General features: G+C 38.1%; 1 protein-coding gene across 1 annotated transcript in view; it reads left to right on the forward strand.

The window, feature by feature from the left end:
- The window catches only part of Utp6 (UTP6 small subunit processome component), a 35,707-nt gene extending 24,302 nt beyond the window's left edge, over positions 1 to 11,405 (forward strand). Inside the window, exons 14-19 of the mRNA XM_004870683.3 lie at positions 1,656 to 1,835; positions 3,058 to 3,138; positions 3,327 to 3,436; positions 5,038 to 5,104; positions 7,938 to 8,010; positions 9,576 to 11,405. Coding sequence (XP_004870740.1) covers positions 1,656 to 1,835; positions 3,058 to 3,138; positions 3,327 to 3,436; positions 5,038 to 5,104; positions 7,938 to 8,010; positions 9,576 to 9,730 — 666 coding nt within the window. The 3' untranslated portion in view covers positions 9,731 to 11,405. The remainder of the gene's footprint in view (positions 1 to 1,655; positions 1,836 to 3,057; positions 3,139 to 3,326; positions 3,437 to 5,037; positions 5,105 to 7,937; positions 8,011 to 9,575) is intronic.
- The last annotated feature ends 1,272 nt before the right edge of the window (positions 11,406 to 12,677 follow it).

The following is a 12,677-nucleotide window of genomic DNA, read 5'->3' on the forward strand; positions in this document are numbered from 1 at the left end:
TCCTTGCGCTTACAGGGCAGGTGGAGGAACCACTGAGCTGAATCCCCTGCCCTTAAGTCTTGGTTTAAATGCTTCCTTTCTGGGAGTCCTTTCTCATCATTGCCACAGACCCTGTTGGTGCTTCTGACTTGTACTCCTGTAGTGTATGATGCTTTTTCTTCAAGGCACATACCACACTGTCTCTCTGTTAGACTGCAGGCTCTGTGGGGGATAGGAAATGTGCCTGATTTTCTCATGATTGAAGTTTTTTTTTGAGACAGGGTCTCACTATGTATTTCAGGCTGGCCTTGAACTCACTGTGTGTCCCAGGCTGAACTCAAATGTGCAGTGATCCTCCTGGTTCAGCCTCCCAAGTGCTGAGATTGTAGCGGTGTGCCACCATGCTGGGCTCATAATTGTATCTTGCATATAACACTGTAGTAGACATGCTTGGTCAGTGAACTGATTACTTATTGCCATTTACTTGATTGTTTTAGTTTTGTTAAATTATTTTGGTTTTAGGTTTTTATCTGTATTAAAACAGTATAGAAATAAGTATTTTGAATTGATAAGATTATTTTCATTTAGCCAGGCATGGTGGCGCATGCTTGTGATCCCAGCACTTAGGAGGCTGAGGTGGTAGGAGGAGCACTGTGACTTCGAGGCGAGTCTGGGCTACATTGTGAGTTCAAGCCCAGCCTGAACTACATAGCAAGACCCTGTCTCAAAAAAAAAAAAAGATTTTCTTCATTTATTTGTTGTGCCATAGTTGTTAAATTCCAGAATTTAAGAGATGAACATTTTCATAATTCTAGTTACTTGTGTCAAAATATGTAACAGAGGGCCAGGGATTTAGCTCAGTGGTGCTACTGCCTGCCCTACAAGCACAAGGACCCGAGTTCGATCCCTGGTACCAAAAAAAAACCAGTTAACAGAAAATTTGTATGAGTTTGTAATGCTTCCAGCTTTATCTAAATGATTGTATATATAATATTTCCTTAGTGCTTCACAAAGACTATTTTTTTTCTCCCCAATACTGGGGATTAAACCTAGGACCTTCACACTGAGCTGCATCCCCAGTCCTTTTTGTTTTTAATTTTGAGGCAGGTTTTTGCTAAGTCTCAAAGTTGCCAAACCTGGGCTCAAATTTGTGATCCTCATGCCTCATGCTCCCAAGTAGCTGGGATTATAGATATGTGTGTGCCAGCACATCTAGCTACAAATACTGATTTTATCTTGATTTTTTTTTTTTTTTTTTTTTTGGTACTGGGGATCAAACTTGGGACCTTGCACATGCGAGGCAGGTGGGTGAACTACTGAGTTAAATCCCCGGTCCTATCTTGATTTTTATACTTGAGTGGATTTGGATTCTAAATTATCTAGGCCTGTTTTCTGGTATTTCTTTTTTGGTACCGGGGATCGAACTCAGAACCTTGTGCTTCCAGCACCACTGAGCTAAATCCATGGTCCTATTTTCTGTTTTTTGACAGTCCAGATGGATAGGAGCAGGAAAAGGAGAAAGGATTTCAAGTTGTTCCTTTGCACCTGGTTAGGATCCATGGTAAAAGGTTTAATAGAAAGACAGTGGAAATTACTGCCCCAGATGAGGTCTTTGTTTCTGTTTAAATAAGTAATTTAGGTTTCAGAAATTAATTTTCCAGTGATCCTTTTCTTAGATCGAGTTGTTGCTGCAACATGACTTCTTTACAGAAGCTCTGAAGGTGGCAGAAACTGGGACTGAATTGTTCAAAGACTCTGTAACGATGTGGCAGAAAAAGCTGCAGGTGCTGTTGAAGTCAAAGAGCCCAGATATAGACAAGCGTTTTGAAGAAGCCTTTGTGCACCTGAAGCCCCAGGTCTGTGAGTGGGGCTTATGTATTTCATTTGGTTTGGAAGCACTTTTAAGACTTTAGCCAAAGCTCATTTGTAGTGTACTTGTCTGATGAGTGCAGGGGCATTTGGTACTAAGTGGTGATGGTCCAAGAGTCAAGAGTAGAAGAATTTACTTCCATTTAATAGGCTATTTCTAATTCTTATTTGAAGATTGAGTAAATTGTATAAAACTTATTTTATTTAGATGTCTTTACAGGTGAGAAATAGTGTTTCTCACTTGGCATCCAAAGCTAAATGTAAATCTAGTTTTTAATTACTAATATATTTCTAAACCATAGTTGTTTTTTTTTTGGTACCGGGAATTGAACTCGGGACCTTGTGCTTGCAAGGCAGGCAGTGGAACCCCTGAGCTAAATCCCCAGCCCACCATAAAGTTTTTTTAGTGGTACTGGGGATTAAACTCATGCTAGACAAGAGTTCTACCACTGAGCTACCTCACCATCCCTTTTTACTTGGAGATAAGTTCTCACTAAGTTACCCAGGTTGGCCTTAAACTTGTGATCTTCCTGTACCTCAGCTTCCTGAATAGCTGGAATTTTAGGCATGGCCACCACTTGCAGCTTAAATCTCAAGGTTTAAATCAAAATTTAAATCTTAAAGCTTTGTTGTAAATTTTTTATGTGAGTGGGGGAAAAAAGTATTCCAGAAGGAAATGTGGAAAAAAACCCTATTTTATTGCTCATTTGTGTTTGGCCCTGGGCCATGAGTAATGATCAGATCATTTGGCCTAGATTAGTTAGTTCTTATATTAAGTGTTCTAGACAGTAGAGACATGATCTGGTAGCTGTGGATCTGAAAGTTAATTGCTTAATTAACTGAAAGGTGATTGATAATGATGATATCCAGTGACGGTAAACCTATGGCATGCGTTCCACAGTGGGCTTTTATTATTATGGAAAGCTCTAAAAGGTTTGCCATCACTGATGATAACTATAGATAATATTCCCTAGCATGTGGGAACTAATATGATCAGGACAGTGTTGCTCTGGATGACTTGGTCAGAGGGCTCTCTTCTGGCATGCCAGTCCTGCCGGGCAATGAGAATTCTCTCCTAATTAGGATAGACATGAGATGAATCCGTATTTTACATGTTGATTAATTTGGGAGGAACCTGTCTTTGTAGTGATTAGTTTTTCAGAGTTTAGTGCCAAACAATCATTTTGCAACATTTTTTATCATGAGCAGGTTTGTCTGCCCTTGTGGATTTCTTGGGCAGAATGGAGCGAAGCTGCTGAAAGCCAAGAAGACACGGAAGCTATCTTTAAGGTACAAGCTCCATGTTCTAAGTCCTGTGTGAGGAATGGGTATGGGGGTTCACTGGTTGGTAAGTTTCAGGGTTATTTCAGCAACAGGTGTTCCTAAAGCCCCTGTTGAGTAACGTGCAGTGGTTCTGGGAGAATTTGTTTTGGTATGTATGCATTTCCTTACATGGCTTTTTTTTCCTTAAATTTTAGAAAGCTATTTTAGCTGTCACGGGTGCCAGCTCAGTTACTCTGAAAGATAAATACCTTGACTGGGCTTATCGAAGTGGTGGCTACAAAAAGGCCAGAGCTGTGTTTAAGAGGTACTGACAGATTTTCAGAGCTGTTTCTAGTCTTTCTGCCCATACTCAGCCCCTCATACCCAGAGTATATGTATCACAGATCATATCTGAAAGCTAGTAATCTAGAAAACTTTTTCAAAAAGTGATGTTTCTTTTCCTTTTTCTTTCTTTCTTTTTTTTTTTGAACAATAAAAGCAGGTTATAACCATTCTGAGGGGAAAGATAAGTCATTGTAATCCCATCAAGATAAAACCGCTTCTTAATATGACATCTTAAAACTTATTTATGTGTAATTGAGATTATACTATAATCACAATTTTGTATACCAGTTTTATTTTTAATTTATTTTTGGGACAGAGTCTTGCTGTGTAGTTCAGGCTGGCCTTTAACTCACTGTATACCCCAGGCTGGCCTTGAACTCATGGCAATCTGTCGGGAGCAATGCTACATAATTTTAGGGAAAAACTTGATTAGGCCTAGTTCTCCTGCCTACAGGCTATCTATGGCATTTTGAAGCATAATTTCATTTTGGCCCCCATCACAACTGAGACCTCAATGATCCAGTGATGCTGTGATGCTCCAGGACAAGATTATACCACCTGAAGACATTCTGAGAGGAACAAAATCTTTATCTACTCAGTTCCTCATTGTTCTTGGATTGTTACACTTTGTTTATGCCGATGTACTGAACTCTCTGCAAGTCATTTGTTACATCTGTTTCTCCTGATATACTGAATAAAAGGTGCGGTAAGCTGGGGGCTTTCTTACCACCCATAGCAGCACTGATCAGACCCAAAGCTCAGCTTCTTCTCAAAGTCTCATTTTTCTACCTTTCCTGTATAATAAGTTAATTCGCCTTGTGCTGCCGTGGCTTGCAGGAGACTAGGACTTACTGCAGAGGTTCTAGTAACGTCCCCTTTCCCTGTTCCCTACAGCAATCCTCCTGCCTTAGCCTCCCAGGTACTAGGATTACAGGCATGCACGGCCGCACCTAGTTCCTGAATACCAGTTTTACTGATGATCATTAGATTGACTTTTTCCTCTTTTAGTAAAAATTCTTCGTAAGTATCATTTATTAAAAATAGCTGTATAAGGAATCACCCTGTGAATATGGCATAATTTCTTGAGTTAGGGTAATACTCTTCTGATGAACATTTCTGTGAAAGTATTATTTGTCCATACTGCAAATTGTTTCCTTAGATTATGTTCTTTATAAAAATAGAGTGACTGGTATCCAAAAAGACCTTGAGATATATCAGTGGTGATACTTAAGACTAAACGTGAGAAAGAAGAGAATAAGAAGAAAAGAGGGCTGGGAATTTAGCTCAGTGGTTTTGGCGCCTGCCTCAAAAGCGCAAGGTCCCAAGTTCAATCCCTGATAACAAAAAAAAAAAAAAAAAAAAGAAAAAAGAAGAAAAGGGAATAGGGAAAAGCTTGGTGATGAAGGGTAAATCATTAGAGGCATGGGCACGACCAGCTGATGGGTCTAGTCCTTGCGCTGAAATGCTACCAAGTCCACATTAAACCATCTCTGGTGAAAGTATTGGCCTGAGTATTTTTTATACCTATGAGATGTAATAGGCTTTCGCTCACTGTGGAAGATAACATCCCCTGGTTTTTAGTTTACAGGAAATCCGTCCATTTTCAGATGAGTTTTTCAGGAAAATGATCCAGTTTGAAAAAAAGCAAGTAAGTGTTCCAGGAATTTAAAAACCTCCTTACAATACAGTATAAATTTTTAGTTCCTTGGTCTCTTTTTCATCGTGCTGGTTTAGGAATGGTAGTGAGCAAAGAGGAGAAAGTACATGTCTGGAGAACAGGAAACTCAGATGTCAGAAAGCCTTCCCTGCCCAGCTAGGTGAGGTGTTGCTGCTGCTTTGCCTCCATAGCGCCCTGTTCTTTTGTCTTGGATGCTGACGTACAGTGGGCATTCAGTTACAGTTTTTGGTGTTTTTATTTTTTTATTTTATTTTTCATTTTTGGTGTTTTTAAATGGAAATTGTGAAGTAGGAGAAAAGGCCAAGAAAGTTTCAGCTTAAAAAATGGTACACAGAAAATTCAAATGTATCTTTAACTCCAACACACTAACAGCCAACCATACCTGAAGGTTTTTTCCTCCCCAGCCCTCAGGATTGATCCCAGGGCTTTTGCACCGAGATACACACCCAGTCAATTTTTTATTTTTTAATTTGAGACAAGGCCTTGTTAAGTCACCAGCCCTGTCTGGGTTTGAACTTGTGATCCTCTTGCCTCTCAGCTTCTCAGAGTACTCTCTCTCACACATGGTTTTGTACTGTTATATTTCTGATTTATGTGTCATATGAGATTTCTCTTTTTTTTAACTAAAATTACTTTGTAAACATATTGCTATATTTTTACATGTTTATCATATTTTTATTGCCTGTAGTGTTAATGTTTTAGTTTTGTATCTATTCCATTACATACAGGTTATTTCCAGTGTTTTTTGATTTTAGTTTTTACTTTGAGATAGGGTCCTGCTAAGTTGCCTATGCTGGGCTTGAACTTGGGATCCTCCTGCTTTAGCCTCTTAAGAGTGCTAGGATTACAGATACATGCCACTACATTTGGCTTTTTATGTTTTTTGTTTTTTTTTGTACTGGGGATCAAACTCGGGATCTTGTGCTTGCGAGACTGAGCAAAATCCCTGGCCCTATTTATGTTTTTTTTGATATTGAAAAGAATGCTATAGACATTTTTGTGCATCTTTTTTTTCTTTTGAGTGACTTTTTGGAGACAAATTTCTATATTGGGGGTACTTTTTGTTTTTGTTTTTTGAGATAGAATCTTGCTATGTAGTTCAAGCTGGCCTCAAACTCATAGCCATCCTCCTGCCTTAGTCTCCCAAATGCTAGGGTTATAGGCATGCACCACCATGCCCAGCGGGGATACATTTTTTTATGGTTTCATATATTGTCAGATAGTCATGTAAAAGAATTAACTTAATAATCCAGAAATATGCCTGTTTCCTCATAGCTTTTCCAAGTGTCCAATTTTGGTTTTTCTCTTTTATTTTGTTATTTTACTTGGTATTTATTATTTTTATTTGAATTTTGAGAAATTAACTATTGAGGTTGAATTCTTTTTTTCATGATTTCGATCACTGTTGTTGAACTAGTATATGTTATTGTCCATAGTAGTCTTACAGGAGATAGGTTAACATAATGTTCAATAGCCAGATTTTAGATTATTAACCTAATAGTTATGTACTTTGGACACATCACTTAATTCTAAGCCTCACATCCTCATCTATAAATAAGGTCCTTATACCTGTGCAGGGGCAGGAGAGTTATAAGGCCAAATGAGGTAAAGGACTTTGTATATTGTCATGTTGACTTCCCGTAATACAACATTGTCTCAGTAAAGGGAGATTTGAATAAGGAAAATCTTTTCTTTTTGTGGTGCTAGAGAAGTAATTGTATTATTATATGAATTTTTAAACTGAAAGTGTTAAATCTACTTTGAAAGTGAAATAAAAGGGAATACATTTTAAAAATACATATAAAAAATTACCACTTACTGATTATCTGTGAATTAGTGACAGCTATTCTGCTAGGTGCATTCAGCACTTGAATACCTGCAGTTAGGCTAAGAGATATTATCCTTGTTTTCTAGGTGAGAAAATATTTGAAGTTAGGGTTAAAAAAATTTGTTGATGATCATATAACTAGTGGTTATTGATACTTAGCATTGATATAAAAACTTTTAGGGTAGACATACCTAATAGGTGCCAGAGCCCATATTTGGGCTCCTCTTTGCTTGTTACTCAAAAGGAAGAAATCCTTACCTATGAAAGGTAAAACTTTTTCCATCCACTCTATTTTTCTGTGTTATGGAGCTTGAACCCAGGACCTTGAGCATGCTAGGCATGCTCTACCACTTTTTCTTTTTTTTTTTTTTGGTACCGGGGATCGAACTCGGGTCCTTGTGCTTGCAAGGCAGGCGGCGGAACCACTGAGCTAAATCCCCAGACCATGCTCTACCACTTTTTGAGACAGGATCTCCATAAATGGTCCAGGCTAGTCTTGAATTTGTGACCCTCCTGCCTCAGTCTCTCAGGTAACTGGGATTATAGGTGTGCACCACCATTGCCAGACTCCATTTATATAAGTGTCAGGCTTTCCAGTGTTATTTCCGGAGAAGCCACTCATGTTCCTCATTTAAAATTGATTAGGCTTGGGCTGGGGATTTAGCTTAGTGGTTCTGCCACTTGCCTCGAAAGTGCAAGGACCCGAGTTCGATCCCTGGATCCAAAAAAAAAAGTTTGATAAAATTTATTAGGGTTTTCTCCATCCTCAGAACTAAGTGCTTTTGTGGTTGACACTTGGTGAATAGTACATTTGCCTTTTTTTCTGGATAAGTTGAGAACCAGGCTGGTTCATCTTAAACCTCATCTATTTTCCCCTTCAGATACCTAACTGATAGTAGCTGCTTAATAGTCGAAGAGAATTTGTGCCTTATAAATGAGGTTTTTGAGTCAAGATTGTCTGATTGTTTTTGTTAGGAATCCTGCAAGATGGCTAACTTAAGAGAATATTATGAGAGGGCTTTGAGAGAGTTTGGATCTGTAGATTCTGGTAAGTAGACTTTGGTTATAGACACAACTGTTGACTTATTATGCAGTCTGTGAGCTATTAGTATGGTTACAACAGTGTTTTTAGATTTTTTTATTCCTATCATGGCCTTATTTTAAATAAAACTTAAATTCTTTCCCTGCCTTTTGTTTTACTTTGTGCATAATACTTAGACATGTAATTTTACTTAAAATTTTAAGTTCACAAGCCCAAGGATCTAGGGATTCTTGTATAAAGAGCTCTGGATTAGAAGGGTCAGGGATGTAGCTCAGTGGTGCCAAGCATCTGCTTGGCAAGTGCAAGGTCCTGAGTTTGATCCCTGGTACCAAAAAAAAAAAGTTAAAGAACTCTGGATTAAAGATTTGCTTAGTTTGGTTCTCTTAAAAAAGTATCTGTAGGGCCGGGGATGTAGCTCAGTGGTGCCTCACCTGCCTGGCAAGTGCAAGATCCTCAGTTTGATCCACGGTACTAGGAAAAAAAAAAAGCATTTGTAAGGAAGAGTTAATAATGTGGGTCATTAGTTATAGTAGGTCATAGTAGTGGGAAATTGGGGATGGGGAAAGGTTGACTAGTGGATGCCAAGTTAGGGTTAGATATGAGTAAGAAATTCTGGTATGCTATTATTGCACAGCAGGATGAATATATAGAGAATAGTAATGTACTGTATATTTTGAAAACCTATGAGAAAGAATTTAGAAAGTTTTCAACATAATGAAATGATGGATGTTTGAGTAGATTTGTATAAACTGATTTAAACATCACACAATGTGTATTATATCACAATATCACATTACCCCACTAATACTTACAATTTTTGTTTTTATGTAACAGTTAAAAAGCAAATTTTATTTTAAAAAATGTAGTTCAGGAGAACAAAAAGGGATAGAAGTTACTGCAAACAAGTAAACTTGAGATGCTAATGTTATCGTCACATTGCCTTCATTTGTAGGAACTTCTGGGCCTGGGTTTGTTATGTAAAATGTGGCACTTTGTTTAGGAACTCATTAACACTGACATATATAGTTATTAAACTCACATTAAAAAGGTACATTAACTCCTACTGGTTTTCAACAGACCCTTCTTGGAGAAATGAATGAAAATAGCATTTTTGCTAATCTAACCCAAGCATATTTTCTTTTTTCCTAGTACCGGGGATCGAACTCGGGACCTTGTGCTTGTGAGGCAGGCATGGTGTTACTGAGCTAAATCCCTGGCCCCCAAGCATATTTTCTTAAGCATAGTAACAGTGAATGAATTGGGGTCAGTTTCACTTTGAAAAAAGACTCAGCAAAATCCTCTCTTTAAAAAAAATTAGTAGTTTTAGTTCATTAAGTGACATACTGCCATAATTATTGCAAAGGTTTCCCACTTAAAGAAAAAGCTCCCTTTCCTATACCTAGATTTAAAGAAGCTAAAAGAAGTATTGTTTCACATAGGACTCTTAGGAAATAATAGCAAGGAGTTTCTTAGAACTCTTGAATGAATATTAAATACATGTTTGCCTAATAAAGGCTTGTCAGTTATCTTATTATGTGTACAGTAATTTTTTGTTGTTGTTCCTTTTAAAGATCTCTGGATGGATTACATCAAAGAAGAGTTGAACCACCCCCTTGGTAGACCTGCGAACTGTGGACAGATCTACTGGCGAGCCATGAAAATGTTGCAGGGGCAGTCAGCAGAGTTGTTTGTAGCTAAACATGCTATGCATCAGGCTGGCCATTAGTGAAGAGACAAATAGAACCAACTTTGTGAAATTGTACTGCAAGTCCTCTGGGCAGACTGTATTATGAATCAGTGTATAAATTGTTCAGTTGGCACACAGATGGCTGATTGATTTTTGAGACATGCTTTAATTTTGTATTACATGTTAATGTTTAGTTCCAGAAAAGAGAACTTTTTATTAAATGGCTACTTGTGGGGGCTAGACCTACCATAATTCTTAAATATTTTCCAAAACATAGGGAAATCATATAACTGAGTGTTATTTATTATCCCTGTTCAAGCATGCATATCTCTAATGTGGAACTAGGAGCTAGTTAAAATGGAGAAGAAAGTACAGTTTTGTTTTATTATCAAAGTCTACATGATAGGCATTTGGATATGGAAGAAAAAGGATAGTGTAGAGAAGAAAATGAATGCCTCCTATTAATCCAGCTAAAGTTGAACTCAATAATTTGATTTCCTTTATTAGAATTGGATTTATACTTTTAGAACATTCATTTAAGAAGCATTTGAACAAGAAATATGTGCTCATGTGCAGAAAAGAAAGGAGGTTTTTACTGATGGGAGATAGGGGTTGGAAAAACAGGTAAATGTCCTAAAAGAGGTGGAGTAGCAGAGAAAAAGGTGCTAAGTATTGGGGAAAAAGTTGTTCAGTTTAAAATGTCTTCTATCAAGGACTAATGAGGAGAGAAGTGTTTGCTTGGAGAAGCCCAGCAATACGGGAGGGGCAGGGTAGAGAGTAGATTTCGGTGGCAGAAAAGTATGTCATCAGGGAGTTATGGAAGGATGGCTTGGAGCAGAGAACGGTATTCTGGGAGCAGAGGAGGAAATCATTTGAATTATATTCTTTGTTTGAGATAGAGTCTCACTATGTAGTTCATACTGGCCTTGAACTTACTATATAGCCTAGGCTGGCCTTGAACTCACAATGATCCTCCTCCTCCCCCAGCCTTCCAACTTCCAATTGCTGGGATTACAAGCATGTGCCACTATCCCTGGCTTGAATTATTTAGATAGATAGATAGATAGATAGATAGATAGATAGATACTGGGGATCAAACTCGGATCCTTGCACTTGCTAGGCAGGCAGCGGAACCACTGAGCTAAATCCCTGGCTCTTGAATTATATTCTTTAATTTAACATTGTGATATCATTGGGAGAAGCACTCAGTGCGTTTTTATTTAAAGTTTAACTTAATAAGGCCAGGGATTTAGCTCAGTGGTTCTGCCTGCCACGCAAGCTCAAGGTCCTGAGTTAGATCCCCGGTACCAAAAAAAAAATGTTTAACTTAATACTGTATTATTTTCTCATGCCATTAAACTTAAAAACATTGAATGAAGTTGGGCATGGTGGCACATGCCTATAATCCCAGCACTCTGGAAGGCTGAGACAGGAGGATCACAAATTCAAGCCCAAGTTGGACAACTTGGCTACACTCTTCCTCAATATAAAAAGTGAAAAAGGGGTGGGAATATAGTTCAATGCAAAGGTCCTGGATTCAATCCTTAGTCCTACTCCCCTTTCCCCAAATTAATTTCCCCAATTGAATTTATGGCATTCCGTTGAAAAATAAGCCATGACTTGTTTTAGTAATTTAATCCTCTATGGTTAGATCATTCCTGATTTTTATTATAAATGCTTTTCATATTAATGAAGATAATGTGCTTTTCGTGTTTCTCTTGTCTTCATGTTCTTAGATGATTTAAAAACCCTTTCTCATTTATGTTTTTAATGTATTAAGATTATTAGTCTTTTGATTGTCTCTCAATTGTTGCAAATAATTTTACACATCCTCACCCCACTTTCTTTTGTGGTGCTTTTTGGTGCTGAGAGTTTTGTTGTTGTTTTGGTGGCATTGGAGATCGAGCCCATGGAAGCCCTGACCTACAGCCCGAGTTTTTTTTTTCGGTCTCAGATATCAAACTCAGAACCTTGCGCTTACAAGGCAGGTGTGGTGCCTCTGAGCTAAATCTCTGGCCTCAGCCCGAGTTTTTTATTTTTATTTTGAGACATAGTCTCATTGAGTTACCCACGCTGGCTTCAAACTTGTGATCCTCCTGGCTCAGCCTCCCAAGTACCTGGGATTATAGACATGAATCACCACACCTAGCACAATGTGTGTGTGTGTGTGTGTGTGTGTGTGTGTGTGTGTGTGTGTTTGATTTCTTTCGTTCTAAAAATCCTTTGAAGGTCTTTATTCTTGCTGAGGACAACTCAATTTTTTTCCTCAAACAGCTAATTTTCCGAATATACTTGGCCATTTTTCTCTGCTGATTCATGATGCTACCTTTAGTATATACTGAATTTCTATGCATATTATAGTATTTTAGAATATTTTTGGGTGTTTTGTTTGCTTGTCATTTGCTTTAAAATGGGAAATTTGCTCTTTTCCCTTTCTCTCAAGTCCTGAGAAGTTTTTCTGCAGTGTGGTTAGTGTAGGCCACTTACAGCAAGGCTCTGAAAGTGGGTTACCCTGGGTCATCATCACATCGCTGTATCTGGTCCTCACTGTTGAAGTTATGAAAAAGCATCTAGCTTTTCACCCTGAGTTGCACTGTTAGATGTGGTGGCCACATGTGACAGCTTATACCTGGAAGTAATTTGGTTTCTTATTCACACTGTTCCTATTTCCAGGGCTCAGTGGCCAATAGTTACTATATTGGACATCACAGATAAAAAAAATTTTATTTCCTCCATCGAAGAACATTCTGATGGACAGTGCTAATCTAGAGCCAGCCAGATTTGGGGAAAATGACTCATGGGTCATCAGAACACAACACATGAATCCCTCTACGTAGAAAAATAAAACATGAATGTCACGTATCAACTCCACCCTAAATATTTTCAAAAGTCTTGTCATTTACAAATAACATTTGCTGAGGGAGATGAAGGAAGAGGCTTCCATTGTTCCAAAAGACTGAATTAAGGTTTCCTGGTGAGCAGGGAA

Source organism: Heterocephalus glaber, unplaced genomic scaffold (genome assembly GCF_053883595.1).
Source record: "Heterocephalus glaber isolate CG9 unplaced genomic scaffold, H.glaber_assembly_v1.0 deba00001564, whole genome shotgun sequence".
Lineage (NCBI taxonomy): Eukaryota > Metazoa > Chordata > Mammalia > Rodentia > Bathyergidae > Heterocephalus > Heterocephalus glaber.